Genomic DNA, 15,026 nt, shown 5'->3' with positions numbered 1-15,026 from the left:
GCGGAAGTGTACAAACTTCCGTTCGTGGTGAGGCTAACGCTAGTTGCTCCGCCAGCGGCTTGCTAGCAGCATCGCAGCGAAGAACACGAGCGCTTGCATGTGCTTCTGTTCAACAAAGGTAAACACAAAAGCAATTTGTTTGGTATTTCGTTTTAATACCAGCTTTATTTTGCATTGTTTGGATAGTCATCCATTTGTGTCGTTGGAATCTTAAAGGCCTTTGCTTTTGTCAACAAACGGGCACGGTGGCCGTTTATTTCTTCATTTGCCCCCCCCCTGATAATTCAAAGTATTGAAATCGTTTTCTGTCGTTGTTATCAGAACTGTGAAAGTTTTGTCATGTTTTCTTTTCGGATGTATGAATGCTATTCGTCCATATCCATCTGCTGGGCGCAGTTCTCATCCTCGGCCCGATAACGCCACACGACCCTAACCATACTTTGAGGAACTTCAAACACGATTGTAGCATAGTAGCTTGAATTTTCATCCGTACTTCCGCTTTTTTTTTTCTTTTTTTTTTTGCATTTAACTCCACTCTTCTACAAATATTTTAGTTGTGTAAACAACAGGACCATTTGGGATGGTTTTAAGATGTATCTCATGTTAAGGTAGGATTAAATGAACATATGTGTGCATTGCCTTGGAAGACATGTTGATACATTGCGTGCTTCCTGTTGGATATGTATTAAAGACAACCCAATAAATCATGTTAGGATTTGTGTGTGGTTGATGCTGGTGCTACTTCATCTGTGTGTAATTTTATGCGAGTCACGAGCAGGAAGTGACCACGACATCGTGACTGTCCGAAAGGAGAAGCAGAACGGGCCGGCTGAGACGAGACGTTCCAACCCGAGGAAGCGTTCCTGTCCAGTGAGCAGCAGTCCAGTTCCCTGCAGTAACCAGATTTTGTTTGTGTAACTTTTCCAGCTTTGTGTTGACATCGAAGCATTGTACTGCTTCTCCTGCTCCAGGCCCCACCAAACAGACCCCTGTTTGGCGGACGAGCCGGGAGCTCGCTCCCGATTGTCACCATGTCCCATCCTCTCTACAACCCCTATGCCCAAAGGCAGCCAGAGAACGAGCCCCGCAGGGTGTCTTCTCTTGTAGAACTTGGACAGAGTCTCAGCTCTTCCACGGGTCGGCTGCAGCCTTCTGAAAGCCAGCCGGTTTCTTCGCTGATGGCCAATTTTCGGCCTCAGCAAAGAGCCAATACCAATGAAGACATCCCGGGTTTGGATCAAGACGCTCGCAGACAAGAGTTTCGCTCCTCGGGTACGGCAGCAAGCTCGGCCCAAAACCTTAGCAGGTCGTTTGACGGCAGCGGCGGCTCTCTCGATCGCTTGTCGAATTATGGCCGAGCTGATGGCGGCGCCTCCTCCTCCGCTTATTATCAGCCGTCAACATCGGGGGGTCGTTCTTTGTATAGCGCCTCCGGTAAGGATGATCGCAACCTCCGCCCTGTTCCAAGGCGAGATTTCGGCGAGTCAGGCCAATCTCAATCTTCCGAATCCGCTCAACCCAAGTATACTTCTGAGACGGCCGCCAACATCCTGGTGCACTTTGGACTTGAAAAGGACGATTTGGAACATCTTATCTCCTACCCCGAAAACCAGATCACACCTGCCAACCTGCCCTTCATCTTGCGCCAAATCCGCATTCAGAAGACCAAGAAGGCCACTGAAGCCGATCGACCCAAAGTGTTCTCTGGTCATGCCCCGGCTCGAGGCGGACCTGCTAGTGGGGACAATTGGCGAGGTCCAGGACCGGCCAGGATGGAAAGAGTGAACGCGCCGTCTTCTCTTCTCCAGTCAAGTAAAGTTATAGACTATGGACATACGAGCAAATACGCCGGCAGGTTGGAGGAGGACGTTGAGTGCAGAGCTCAAAAAGCTGAGGGTGACCATTTACTGACAATGGACAATTTGGACAGAAGAAGAAGCGACCAGGAGCTGGTGCAGCAGATGACGAGAAGTGCTAACCTGGCACCTTCTCAACGTGGAGAAGACTATGGACATACGAGCAATTACACTGGAAGGTTGGAGGGGGACGTTGAGTGCAGCGCTAAAAAAGGTGACGGTGACAATTTACGGAGCATGGACAATTTGGACAGAAGAGGAGGCGGTCAGGAGCTGGTGCAGCAGACGACAAGAAATGCTAGCCTAGCACCTTCTCTTCGTGATCAGAAGGAAAGTCTCAGATCTTTGTTCAGCTCCATCCTGAAATCTAACCCTCCTAAAAGTCAGGAGCTGGTTAAACCGGCGGCGACTGGCGTGCCGTCAACGTTTCGTCCTTTCACTTTGGCGACTGAAGACACAGACGCTCGAGACATCAAACCTCAAGCGCCGAAAGCCACGGCGTTTGAACAAGTGCGGGATGAGCCCAAGCCCATCTTAAAACCGCAACCGCCGGCCACTTTTGTTCGCCGTGCCCACCCCACCAGACCTGACCTCGTGGTGCTCAGCGGCGGTAACCAACCACAAATGAAAAAATCTGTCAAGCCCGCAGAGGATCCGAACAAGTCCACGAAACCGAAGACGCCTGCGACGTCGTCGGATGTCAAGAAAGTGCAGCCGCAAAAGCAGGCGCCCGCACAGAAGACTCAGCAAGTGAAGAAGCAGCAGGTGGCCAAGACCCAGGTCAAAGCCAAGGCCAAGCCTCAACAGCCGGTCAAAAAGAGGACATTTTTGCAGACTCCTCCGTTGGGGCAGGTGGTGTGGCAGCAAGGTTACCCAGCGATCCAGCAGTTTCAAGCCATCTCCAACGTCTTGAACGTACCCCAAATGCAGTTGTTCAACCCGGGCGCCAGCGTGGTACCGCCGGTGACCGTCTTCGAGGGTTTGCCGACGGCAGCCATGACGCTGGACTATGCGGCGACCACGCCCAGAGTCCTTCCACACACGTGTTCTCTGTGTAACGTACGGTGCACCGTGATGCAGGTGAGTGCAGTTGCCCTCTCTTGTTCTGGATGCCCGTTCGTTTCTCTCTTTCCGTCACACTTTGTACGTCACGCTGTTCTATACATTTTGTACACACACTGTTGTGAACCGGTGTTTCGTTTTGACCAATCAACTGCCAGCGTTTGAACATCAACGGAAGAAACCAGCAACGCCGATGATGACGATGAAGAAGCCTTTTAAAGTTTTTTTGCGATTATCTGTTTATCGAAGCAATTGTACTCATGGACAAACATTTGGATCATATTTGATAGTGATTTATTTTTTATTTTTAAGCCAACTATGTCCACTTGTATTGACTTGTGGGATCACATTTTCTTCCTACCTGTGATGACCTTTTTTTTTTTTTTTTTGCTCTTCCTGACGTGACCTCCAACTATAGCAGAACCAAGTCAAGAAGGATATTTTTTGGGGGGCGGGGGGGATAACGTCACTGGGGCCCGATGGACTGGTTACCACGACGATTTGTGCTTCAACGAGGAACCGAGTACTTTTCGTGTGTGTGTGTGTGTGTTTTTATGACTCCTGCGGAATACCAAAAGTCCTGTGGCAGCTGTCATTGTAAATTTTAGAACGCCGGTATTAATGCCTTGTGTTGTCTGGTCTTTTTTATTAATTCCTGTGTTTTGCCTGCCAGGACTGGATCTCTCACCAGAACACCAATCTCCACCTTGAGAGCTGCAAAGTCCTTCGCAAGCAGTCAGTGTTTTGTTTTTTCTTTTCACCTTTTGCATTTGTTAATTCTATTAATTAGGGTGTAGATATAATTGTATGCTTATGTTTTGTAGCGAGCCGGGACTTTCCGGAACCCATTTACTTCAAGGTGTTTGTGATGTTTTTGTGCAGATATCCAAATTGGCAGGGCGAGGTCTTGCATGTCCACAAGGAAGAAGAGAAAAACAAGTCGGCGCCCGTCCAAAGTAAGACACCCCGTGATGGGTCTCGCTCATCTTCCCGCTCTAGCACGCCCCGGGGCCGGCGCGGCTCGGACGCCCCGAGAGAGAAGAGGACGAGGAGGCGGACCCGATCCCGCTCTCCTCACAGCTCCAGATACAAACGCAGGTGCTAGCACATTTTCAATCTCCTTGCCGGATTGCTTTCTTGGCAGGTATGAAGTTGTCATTCTGAATATGTTTCAGGTCCCGCTCTTACTCCACGAGCTCGTCCGACCACCATCGCTCACGCTCGAGAAGTTATGAGAGGCGCCATCCGCACCGAAGCAAAGAGGGGCACTCATCGTCGACGAGGAGGAGCCATGAGAGGAGGCCCTCATCTCGCAGGCGGTCTTCGTCTCGCAGGCGGTCTTCGTCTCGCAGGCGGTCTTCGTCGCAAAAGTGGTCTTCGTCGCAAAAGCGGTCTTCGTCGCAAAAGCGGTCTTCATCGCGCAGGAGGTCCTCGTCACGTAGCCGCCACGATAGGCGCCCGTCACCACAGAGAAGCCGTCAGAGACGGTCGCCCCCTAAAAGGAGCCATGAAGAGAGCACTGCCGCCCGAAAGAGTCAAGAGACCTCAACCAGCGCCGAGACACTTGCAAAGAAGCTTCTGGAATCATCAGGTCCGGCCGGCGTCCTCCACACACCCGCCAGGTAGCAAAGCTTGTGATCTAACCACTTTGTCTTCTTTCCAGCCGTCCAGTCTTTGTCGAAGGAGTCTGACGTGGAGACAATGGTCAAAACTCTGGCCCCCGCCTTGTTGGCCGAATTGGCCAAAATGAAGTCGACTCCTTCAACCTCTTCCAAAGGAAGCGCCGCCGCGACATCGACGGCCGCCGGTTCTTCCTCCTCCTACGTTGCGGCCAACAAAAAGCCATCAGCGACCAAAACCACTCCTGGCCAGCAGAGAGCTGATGCTGCAAGACCCAAGGTTTGCCGTACTCGATCGCGAGATGAAAGGTCTTCTTTGTGCTTGCCTTCAAAGTCACATCATGCTTTTTGTCTTTGCGCAGTCGGTCAAAGCCTCCGTCCCAACCATTCTGACGCTTAGATCAATCCCCCGTACTCTCGCCTACGAGGATATCTTGGCGGCCGCCGAGCAGTGCGGAAAAACTAAATCGGTCGTCGTGTTTCGCACCAAAGGGGAGGTAGCGATCTTGTATCTTGACACTCGCGCTCAGTGCCACTTTGTCTTCAGACTCCCCGCTATGTTCACTGCGCGTGTGTGTTTCTCTCCACGCAGGCAGTTGTGTGCTTTGAGAATAAGGAAGACGCAGACAAGCTGAGGAACACAAGAAACCCCAAAATAAAAGGATGGCCAGTCTTCGTTGTGGAAGACAAGGTGGGGGCGTGTTGATATTGTATCTGCGCGCTTTCTCTCTGTCGCTAAATCTAAACCACGTTGTGCTCTGCGGCAGGAGAGCGACTCCAAAGTGCAGAAGAACAATCCTGAAAAGTAAGAGGCATTGCTTTCCCCTCGCGTGATCACGTTTGGTAAAAGGTCATAACGTCGCAATCGTTTTTGTTTTCGTAGAAATGCACCTGCGCCGTCCAAAGCCTCAAAGACGCAACCATCCAAAAGTACCTCCGCCGCGCCTGCCGCTCAGGACAAAGCAAAGACTGTCCCAAGCAAGCAGATTACCAAGGTGGTGAAAAAGGTTCCGGTGCAGGCCAAGATAACACCCAAGGTCAGCGGTGTAAAAGCTCAAACGAGCGCAGTGAAGCCATCAGGAGGTGCTGCTGGGAAGAAGTTCGACACGACCACTCCGGTAGCCAAGACGACGCAACCGGGTAAGACGACTAAAGTCCCTCAGCAAGCTATGGGTAAAAGCAAGCCGCCGTCCAAAGCCGTAAGCCACTCGCAACCTCCACCCGAGCCCATGGAAGTGGCCCCGGGTGTAGCGACTGAGGAGCGCAACCAGCAGACCATCGGGGCTCAAGCAGAACCCGCAGGAGGGCCGGCGCGTGCCCAAGGCGACTCACCTGACGCTGAAAGAGCTGCCGCGCAAGGTTTGTCGATCCAAATGACTGTCACGGCGACATGCGTATTGCAAAGGAAATTGTCGCGATATCAATATTTTTGTTATATTGTGCTGCCCGTGTAGCAATTCTGAAATTTTTTAATTTCTTAATGAGACCCTGTTTTATGACTAAAAAAAGGTATTTGAAAAATGGTGTATATACTTGGTTTTATATCTACTGTTATCTGCTTACAAATGAAAAAATAAGTGGTAAGAAAAATGAATACTCAAAACTCGGATATGGAAATATGTTAATGTCCAAAACTATTTATACTACAACTGTCACTCATTCAATGTTTTTTTTCCCCTTGCTGATGTCAGCCAAGACAATTACCGATGCAGCACCGGCGGAGGAGCCCGTGTCCCAACCTGTCTTTGTAAAATCAGAGGCCGACGGGGGTTCCTCACTCAAGGGTGACGAAGCAGTCAAGGAAGAAGCTGCACCCCCACGTGACTCTGACACAGCAGCGAAGAAAGATCCGCCGACCTCGGGGGCGAAAGACCATGTGGCACATCCGTGTGGTTCAGACCCAACGGTTAAAAATGAGCCCCAACCCGGCTCCAACCCAACACTGAAGAAGGATCCGGCGACCTCGGGTGAATCCAATCAATTAGCACAGGAGAATCTGGAGACCTCTTGCGAGACGGGCACAGCTGCAAAGAACGGCTCGGCGGCCTCATCTGACGCAGCAGCGAAGACGGGCGTCGCGCTCCCGCATGACTCGGCCGAGAGGGTGAAGGAGGAAGCACCCTCTCATAGCCCAGATGCATCAGCAACGAAGGACGCAGCGAAGAAGTCTACAGCGCCCCCGTGTGGCTCCAAAGCATCATCAAAGAAGAATGCGGCACCTCCAGTCGTTTTTAAAACCAGCAGACTCTATACCGTCGGAGAGAAAATGAAAGAACATCTGGTTCCCGAAAATCTCCGTAAGCCCCAACATTTTTGCCCATATCAAATCACTCCTTGTTGCTAAAATGTCCATTTGTCGATTGCAGATATCAGAACCACATGCTGGAAACAAGAAGTAAGATTGAATTTTGGTGGATATGCCGTTGTGTCTTTCCTTTTATTTATTTGTTTTTGTCCAAATAAGGGTTCTCAGATGTTGATCACCAACCTGCCCGCTGATGAACACACCTACTGCGAGCAGGATGTCATTGACGTGTTCAAGCCGTTTGGAATGGCGAACTCTGATGACAACATCTATGTCATTCCTCAATTAGAAATAGTAAGCATGGCGTCGCTTCATAGATCCAAATGTTCTCTTGCGAAGTTTTGTGGTCTGATTAGAAAACACTTTTCAGGCATTTATTCAACTGAAGGACTACGCATGTGTGTTATCTGCCATAAGAGCCAGCGAAAACGGAAAATTGGCTCTCAAGGGCCACAAGGAGAAGTTGAACGCGCAAGTGGTGGATATCCCCATGTGGCCGGTACGCAGTCCAAACAAAATGGCCCACTATTGGCAATATTGATAACCCGATGTTTGTCCTGCAGGGCGGCTTCTATCAGTCAGTGATGATGCTGTTGAATTACGTAAGTTAAGTTGAACAATCTGGGTCAAAAGTCACAACATTGTCCGTCCGTTTTTGACCTTTTGGACCTTGACCCCGCAGAAGGTGACCAAGCACGGCCCGAAAACGGTCTACATCAAAAACATTGAGCCGAGCGAGGTCCCCATCCTGCGGGAAGTTTTGAGGCGTATTTGCGGAATCGTAAACTTCATGCCGCTCATGAACAAGGTTGGTTGTGTGGAAGTTTTGTGTCAGAAGGCAGTGCTCAACGGTTGTTTGTTTGACCCTTTTGTTGCAGGTCTTTGTAGAATTTGGGTCTATTCATCATGTCGATCGCTTTGGTGTTTGGTACTCGCTCCACGCTCAGTGTCCGACCTATCAGATCTACAGGTTGGGGCTGCCTAATGTTGACAAATATTCGCCAAGTAAGTCTCCCGGGCAGCCGGCCGGCATCAGAATGTCAAACGAGGACTCGAGGAGATCGTGTGGTCTTTTCTCCGCAGAACCAAGAAGCCCTGAGCTAGCCATGCCGGATAGCAATGCGGCGTTTGCCGAGGCTACTCTTATCGACTTTATGTCCGACTTTCCGTTTCGCACCGCTTCCCCATTTTACCTGACCTTGAGGAGAAAGCCCTACCTGTTTTCCACCATTTCCCCTTGGTTCATCATTCCAGGTGAGAGCCACGCCGCTTCTTTGCCCGGTGCCCGTCTAACATCCAATCCGTCGTGCTTCTCGCAGCCTTCCTGACGGTCAAAAGAAAAGCCGACATTATCAATGCCGAGTTTGGCGGCGCGGCAATGGTGAAAACCGTCATGTTGACCGGCTTGCCTCAAGGATGTTACACACACGAGGATGTGGCGAAGCTGGCCTGGCCGTTTCTTGCCAAGAAGGACCTGCGGGCACTTTACTACAATGTGATCGTGCTGCCGGCCCAGCGGAGGGTGAGGACGCTGCAGCTTTCCGCCGCCGCCACCGCACACTGGTTGCACACCGCACCTTGTTTTCTCCTGCCTTACAGGCCTTTGTGCAATTCAACGACTGGAACTCGTGTTGCAACTTTGTCCTCACTCACTTACCAAGCCCGCTTCGGGTGGGCCGCTACATTCTAGGGGTGCACTTAGTCCTGAAGTCCCTTTACGCGGAACGCAGCAAGGTACGGACACCGGCGACAACAACTAGTGATGACATAGCTGACTATGCCATTTGCGCTCTGTTGACAGGAAGCCGACATGTACGTGGCGCTGATGCGGCTCAGCAACTCGGTGAGTGGCCAGCGCAAAAGCCGCGGGACCCCGCTTGCGTGTCCGTCCTCGGCAATTCTTCTTTGCCGTGTGTCTTTCAGTACGTCGGAGAAGATTTGAAGACGCTGTCCGAGCGACTGCTTTGCGTGGAGATCTCGGAGGCCCGAAAACACACCTATTACATGGTTTTGGACGAGGTCTCGTCTCACGCCAAAATTGTCAACTTCCTCCCTCTGGCCAACCGGGTACAAGAGTGACAACGTTTCCGACGAATGAAGGTTGTCGTTTCTCCGTTTGAATGACTATTTCTCCTTGGTAGATATGCATTGAGATGGAAGACGCCGCGGGGGTTGCCTGCGTGGTAGAGAAATGCAAAGATTTGAAAATTAACGAGATAGCTTGGTAGGTATTTTTTTTTTTTCTTTATAATGTGGGTGTTTTGTTTCATCAAGAGTGTCGTACTAATATTCTCAAACTCCTTTTTACTCTTGTTATCAGGAAGCCAGTTCAAAGCTTTTGCAGGTAGGACTTTCCAATAACTGAATAAATGATACGAGCAAGTCGTAGCAGAAGTAACAGCCCTTTTGTTTCATTTCAGCGCTAAGAGGCTGGAAGAGTGCCTTCAGGATCCAAGGCAGATTACATTGAACCGTAAGATCTACGCGGTGTCAGCCTCCCTGTCCGCTACTCCATGGACCGCCCCGAGCGCTATCCCATTGCCCGCCCCGCCCACATCATCGGCCGCCCAGACCAACACCCCATCGGATGCTCCGCCTTCTTCATCGGCCGCCCAGACCGCCACCTCATCGGATGCCCCGCTTTCATCATTGGCTGCTCAGACCGAGACCTCATCAGATTCCCCGCCCACATCGTCGGACTTCCCGACCGCCCCATCGGCAGTCGTTGTTAGTAATCCCGGAAAACCTGTCGAGATCCTCGTTTCAGCACCATGCGCTGATGACACGGCAGCTAAAAATGACTCTGACAAAGTGGAACGCTCGATGGCTGAAAAGACCATAGCTGTTCCGGAGGTTCAGGACAATAAAGAGGATGCGACGCTGCCAGCTTCCACTGGTGGTGCCAATGACGTCCCAGATGTTCCAGATGCTAACAATACATCAGCCGCCGTAGATCAGGACAAAGAGGAAAGCCTTGTGAAAAGTGACGATGCCCTGGTAAGTAGCGTCGACTTCCACCTCGCACCGATTCTGTGTGGAGGATTGACAAATGTTGACTTTTGTCGTCACCGTTCCGATGCAGGGCGATTCTGAAAAAGACGTTTCTTCAAACGCAGTTCCTTTTGACCAGCCACCCTTCAATATAGACGAGTTTGTCACAGTCGATGAAGTGGGCGACCAGGAGGACAGCGCCGGCGAGGCTCCCTCGGCGCTCAAGAGATCTTCTTCCCAAGCAGAGCTGCCGCCTGCTTCCAAACGGACCAAAGCGAGCACCTCAAAAGAGTCAAAGGTCTCCTCGTCCACCCCGTCTCCCTCCTCCAGGGCCACCAGAAGCTCAACAAGAATGGGCCTCTCTTCTGGGTTCACGCCTTTGCCCGTTTCAATGTCAGCCAAAAAAAGGCAAAGAAAACAACCAAAGGCTTCACAACATCAGACAATCCTGTTGTCCACCACTGACTGCAAAGATGAGAGTCTGGAAACAATGGCCAGCGAGGAAAGTTATCAAGTGTTGGATAGTGTCGGCGATGACCAGAAACCTCTCTCGGTGGAAGTCGGCCACGTGGAGCTCTCCGAAACCGGCGCTACTGAGCTCCAAGCTTCTCCGGAGCAAGACAACATCGGTCAGGTTGACGGAGTTGAGGAAGAGCAGGCGCCGCCAGTTCATACATCTCAAGTTGAAGAGCAGGAAAACAGAGGAGGAGAAAATGAGGTGACAGATGTGAAGGAGGACGGCGTAGGTGAAGAGCTGACGGCACAATCCTCGCAAACAAACAAGGATGCTGCTGAGGAGCCCACCTTAGCCGAGCTCGACCGACAAGTTGCTGAGACCTCCACCGGCCCGCTGAGCAAAGAAGACTCCGTGGCCTCTGGACAAGAAGAAGGCGAGGAGGAAGCAGAAGCATACCAGGTGATTGACTCTGTCGAAGAGCCGCCAAATTCCGCTGAGGATGAGCACAGCGTCCCCGAAGCGTGCGAGAGTCGTGCCGCTTCAAGCAGAACACTCAAGAGTAAAGCGCGCACGTCTCTAAAGAACCAAGAGTCCACCGCCACGCCCAAAACTTCAGATTTTTCCAAGTACCTCGTGGTCGATTCTGTACAAGTTGAACAAACGGTTGGTAGGAGGCGGAGCACCAGAGGAAAAGCACAAGAGCAAAGCGCCAAAATATCTGCGAAAGACGAGGAGCCCACTTTCCACGTGATAGACTCCGTGGACGATGAATCGAGCACAACCCCGAGAGGCACCAGAGGCAAAAGAGGAAGGCCGCCCAAGAGAGACGCACCGAGCGAGGATAGAGCTCAAGAAGAAAAGCCCGCCACGAGGAGGACTTACCCTTTGAGAACGTCACAGGAAGGGCCCCAGGCCAAAACCAAAATTGAGGCCATCATTAAAGAGGAGCCCAGCTGTCAAGTCCTGGACAAGGTGAAGATTCCTCCAGCTCCAAGAGGCAGAGGAAGAAAAGGAAGACCCAAGAAAGTGGTCAAAACGGAGGAAAACGACGACGATGATGATGATGAAGAAGCGACGACTTTCCAGGTCGTGGACTCTGTGGACGATGAGACGGGCCAGGAAATGGCGTCCTCTGAGAACGCGCCACACAGTCCGAAACAGGAAGACGTGACCGATGGGACGTCTCTGGTGAAGCTAGAGGATGAAGAGGAACCAACGTATCAGGTGGTTGATTCTTTAGAGGAAGATCCGGCCGAAGAAGAGGCGAGTGTCTCAGACGTTTGTGCTCCAATGACGACGGAAGGAGGACAAACTGAATTGAGAGATGAAACGACGGAAGGCGAGAACAACCAAGAGGCTGACGTCAAAGGAGAAGATGCACCTTCCCAAATGAAGACCAGGTCGCAACAACGCTCTTCTCAGAGCCCGCCGCTTGCTACCAAAGACGACACGCCGAGCACGCTCGCGCTGGACCAAGTGAGCGACGAAGAGGAGGACTTCCCCGACGACGGCACCAAGAAGCCAACGGAGCGAGCCGAGAAAGAACAGAAGAAGAGCGACTGGGGCCTGGAACGCGACGGCCCCAGCAAATGGCGGTCCAGGAGACGCGAGGATGAGGACGAGCTGCTCACGCTGGACCAAGTGGAGGTGGAGGAGGGCGGCGAGCAGCTGGCGCCGGAAAGCGATGTCTCTGAGGGCGAGCTAGCTCTGGTTACTCTGGACGAGCTTGTGGAAGAGCAGGAAGAGGCAAAAGGGCCACGCCCATCCAGCGAGGGAGAACAATCGGAGGGCTGTCTCAACCCCGAGGTACACGAATGAGCGTGTCGTGCAAAAACATTCTTGAAGTGTCCAAGAGGGTTAATAGATTTGTGCTCAAGCCTTTAATTGGTTAATGTGTTAAAATAACAAATCTCTTATGGAGAAAAATATGAAACTGGCCTTGCTTTTAGGATATGAGGTTTTTAACCAACATTGGTGATTTGGTGCCTTAGCTTAAGTTGAAGTCGGCCAGATTGTCTCGAAGCAGCCATTTTACAGTCAAGTTAGCTTTCCATGTCACATTTTTATTTATTTTTTTGCTAGCGAATTTGATTTGTGACAAATTGGCCCTAGAATAGTATGACAATGCCACACGACATCCGAAGTCCCTTCTGACATCTTTGGACGTCACTAAACGTGGCTTGTATTTTGCAGACTCTTCTGACTTTGGACGAGACCGGTGGAGAGGAGGACGAGGATGAGAAAAGTGAAGCTGCGGGGACCTCGCAGTCTACTAAACGCAAACGTAGCGACGATGCGGGTACAGCATGGAGTCGCTGGAGACAAAAAAAACAAAAACATGGTGGTTCAAAGGAGTACATGAGATGTTGACGCTTTTGCTTTTTCTTGCCTGTAGAAGAGGACAACATAAACTTGGTGACGCTGGACCAGGTGGGAGACGTTGAAGAGGACGTCTTGAGAAGCACGATTGAAAAGCGACACCGATCAGCTTCTGGTTAGTCTCACGGGATGGATGGGTTGGCAAAACGATGTGAATTGGAATTAAACGGTTACACTTTGTTGTGCCGCAGCCACAATCTCAACTGGAGCAGACCAAGACGAGATGGAAGCAGCGGCCTCTGGCGACGCTCCCTGGCCTCCGAGCGACCACCATGAGGAGGAGAAGGAGGAGAGGGAAAAAGTGGTGGAGAAGGCGGAGAACAAGGGAAAAGAGGAAGAGGAGGGGGAGGAAGTGGAGGAAAACACAGAAAAGGAGAAGGATAACGCAGAGGCAAATGAAGAGGAAGCGCCATCTGCTGGGCAGTCTCTGCAAGGTTCACTGCAGAAATTGAGTAAAGGTAATGGTCAATATATTGCAGAATTGAACCAGAATTGGGGCATTATGTCAACCTGCATTTGAAGATTTGCAATTTTTATTGTAAAATAAGCTTTTAATAACAATTTACAATGTAAGATTTTTACGGACAAAATACTTGAAGCCAACTGCCTGGTCGGAAGAAAAATCTGGGAGGTATTTAGTCTTGGTTAGATTTGAGTACCTTCAGGATGCTTATTTTCAATGACCACGTGACTGATCATGTGACCATTGTGTTCTTCCCCAGGCAAACGCGCAGCTGAGCTGACCACAACCTCAGCGAAACGATCGCGTTCTGAGTCTCCGTGCAGCACTCCTGCTTATGTTCTACCAGCGTTCAGACCAAAGAACCCTCTCGGTACAAAACACACACTTGTTTTCCCTTTTCATTTGTTCCCTTTTTTGACAATTCGTGTCATTTATTGGTGTGACAGGCATGGAGTTCGTCTTGCCAAAATCTGGTTATTTCTGCAAACTCTGCTCAGTATTTTACCTGAAAGAGAGCACGGCCAAGGAGGTGCACTGCAGCAGCAGGAAGCACTACGACAACCTAAAGGTGCGCTTCCGTTAAAGGGCCTTGCTGCAAATCTCCCCTTCTATAACTTCCATGTTCTCTCTCCACAGAAATACTACCGCAAGTGTGAGCAGAATTCACGATCATCCACTCAAGGCTCCATCTCTGACTGAGCTCCTTTCCAATGACCAATGCGTTTTAATTTTTGTCTTAACTGTTAAGTTTTCCATTGTCCAATCAAATTTCAGAGTTCCATCTTGATATACGTTTTTAGGCCTTTTGGTTTGTTTGTGTGCTGCAAAAGGGAGGCAGCAAAAGTTGTCCATCTTGACGAGTTTGTGTTTTTGTGTATTCATTAAACAAAAAGTTAAACATGTAAAACGGTTATTAAAGGTTCACAGTAAAATAGCTGCCTGGACTTGAACCGTTTTTTTTTCTCCATGTATATAGGTATTTATTATAAGTATCCATGTTTTATTATTATTTTTATTATTATTATTTCTGCAGTAGCTGAACAACCGACAAAAGAACGAATTTGCACTACAACCTTTTGTTTATTTCAGGCATTTACCACAGACACCTAACAATTCAGATCAGGGCCCCCGGAATGAAAGTAATTAAGGAAGCAAACTATTCATACTTTGTCGGTATTCATTTACAGTCGTACGAAACGGAACGAATTGGAAGCCTGCACCGCTTTGGAGTATTTGGAAGAAAAGCAGGAAGTTGAAATGTGAGTTTAATTCCCCTTTTGTCATTAAACACCGCCGACTCAACTAGCATCACAGCTATTAGCTAAGTAGCGCCAGGAAAAAAAAGCAGCGCGACACAAGCACATTCCGCAAAAGATGGATTTTTTTTCAAAGCCCGAAAAACAAACTTTGAATAATGACAATTTATGTGGTTGTACAAAAGTACAGTAAACAGTTTTTATTGTACGGAAAATATTGACAATATGAAATAAAAAGTAAAATTTAAGTACAAGCTCTTGTGTGCTCATTGCTGGCTTTCATTTTTTTCCTCATTACTGTCGTCTCATTTCTGTACCCAAGCACACTGACAATTAAATTTACGAGTGTGCCTCTTTAATATACTTTTAACTTTGACAATTAGCTACAGTTAGAAATCCATTGGGTTGAGATATGATGATCGTTGTGGCTAAAACTATATATATATATATATAATAAACCAAATATAACCACAACTTAGTACATGTACATCCCTGTATATTATTTACTATTTAATTTCTGGAGAAAAGAAATTCTATTACGGTTGGTGAAGTCTGACCTCAGTCTGCGTGTGTTTGGTATTTTGGTGTGTGCATGCACTTGTGGTCTGAAAATAAAATCCACTGTTGTGTATGTGTGT

The 15,026-nt window shown here is 49.6% G+C and overlaps 1 protein-coding gene across 7 annotated transcripts; it reads left to right on the top strand.

Moving 5' to 3' along the window:
• The first annotated feature begins 5 nt into the window (after positions 1–5).
• znf638 (zinc finger protein 638) lies at positions 6–14,076 on the top strand. Of its 7 annotated transcripts, none has more exons than XR_005098932.1 (33): positions 6–118; positions 928–2,936; positions 3,592–3,653; positions 3,801–4,016; positions 4,094–4,509; positions 4,582–4,817; positions 4,900–5,034; positions 5,130–5,228; positions 5,305–5,342; positions 5,421–5,896; positions 6,229–6,834; positions 6,904–6,932; positions 7,002–7,136; positions 7,213–7,341; positions 7,406–7,444; positions 7,525–7,650; positions 7,721–7,847; positions 7,926–8,096; positions 8,162–8,364; positions 8,442–8,576; positions 8,644–8,685; positions 8,766–8,909; positions 8,984–9,066; positions 9,163–9,186; positions 9,263–9,839; positions 9,925–12,096; positions 12,484–12,589; positions 12,686–12,784; positions 12,861–13,127; positions 13,392–13,502; positions 13,579–13,700; positions 13,769–13,948; positions 13,982–14,076. XR_005098932.1 is itself a non-coding variant. In XM_037260128.1 (33 exons), exons 2-33 carry the CDS (start codon positions 1,032–1,034, stop codon positions 13,829–13,831), a joined length of 9,057 nt encoding a protein of 3,018 aa, XP_037116023.1. In that variant the 5' UTR covers positions 6–118; positions 928–1,031; the 3' UTR covers positions 13,832–14,066. The 7 variants fall into 7 exon arrangements, 6 of the variants coding, with proteins under 6 accessions (XP_037116023.1, XP_037116024.1, XP_037116021.1 ...); XM_037260128.1 differs by having other exon boundaries at positions 4,094–4,270; positions 4,307–4,509; positions 13,769–14,066; XM_037260129.1 differs by having other exon boundaries at positions 5,421–5,548; positions 5,603–5,896; positions 13,769–14,066.
• The last annotated feature ends 950 nt before the right edge of the window (positions 14,077–15,026 follow it).

Source organism: Syngnathus acus, chromosome 10, assembly GCF_901709675.1.
Source record: "Syngnathus acus chromosome 10, fSynAcu1.2, whole genome shotgun sequence".
NCBI classification, from domain to species: Eukaryota; Metazoa; Chordata; class Actinopteri; order Syngnathiformes; family Syngnathidae; genus Syngnathus; species Syngnathus acus.
This window is presented reverse-complemented; position numbering and strand designations above follow the sequence as displayed.

Excerpts from the sequence above, each read along its gene's own strand:
- znf638 (XM_037260126.1), top strand. The coding sequence starts at position 1,032 with ATGTCCCATCCTCTCTACAACCCCTATGCCCAAAGGCAGCCAGAGAAC. Across the intron at positions 8,686-8,765 it reads TGATGCGGCTCAGCAACTCG|TACGTCGGAGAAGATTTGAA; the intron begins GTGAGTGGCCAG and ends TGTGTCTTTCAG. Across the intron at positions 13,701-13,768 it reads AGCACTACGACAACCTAAAG|AAATACTACCGCAAGTGTGA; the intron begins GTGCGCTTCCGT and ends CTCTCTCCACAG.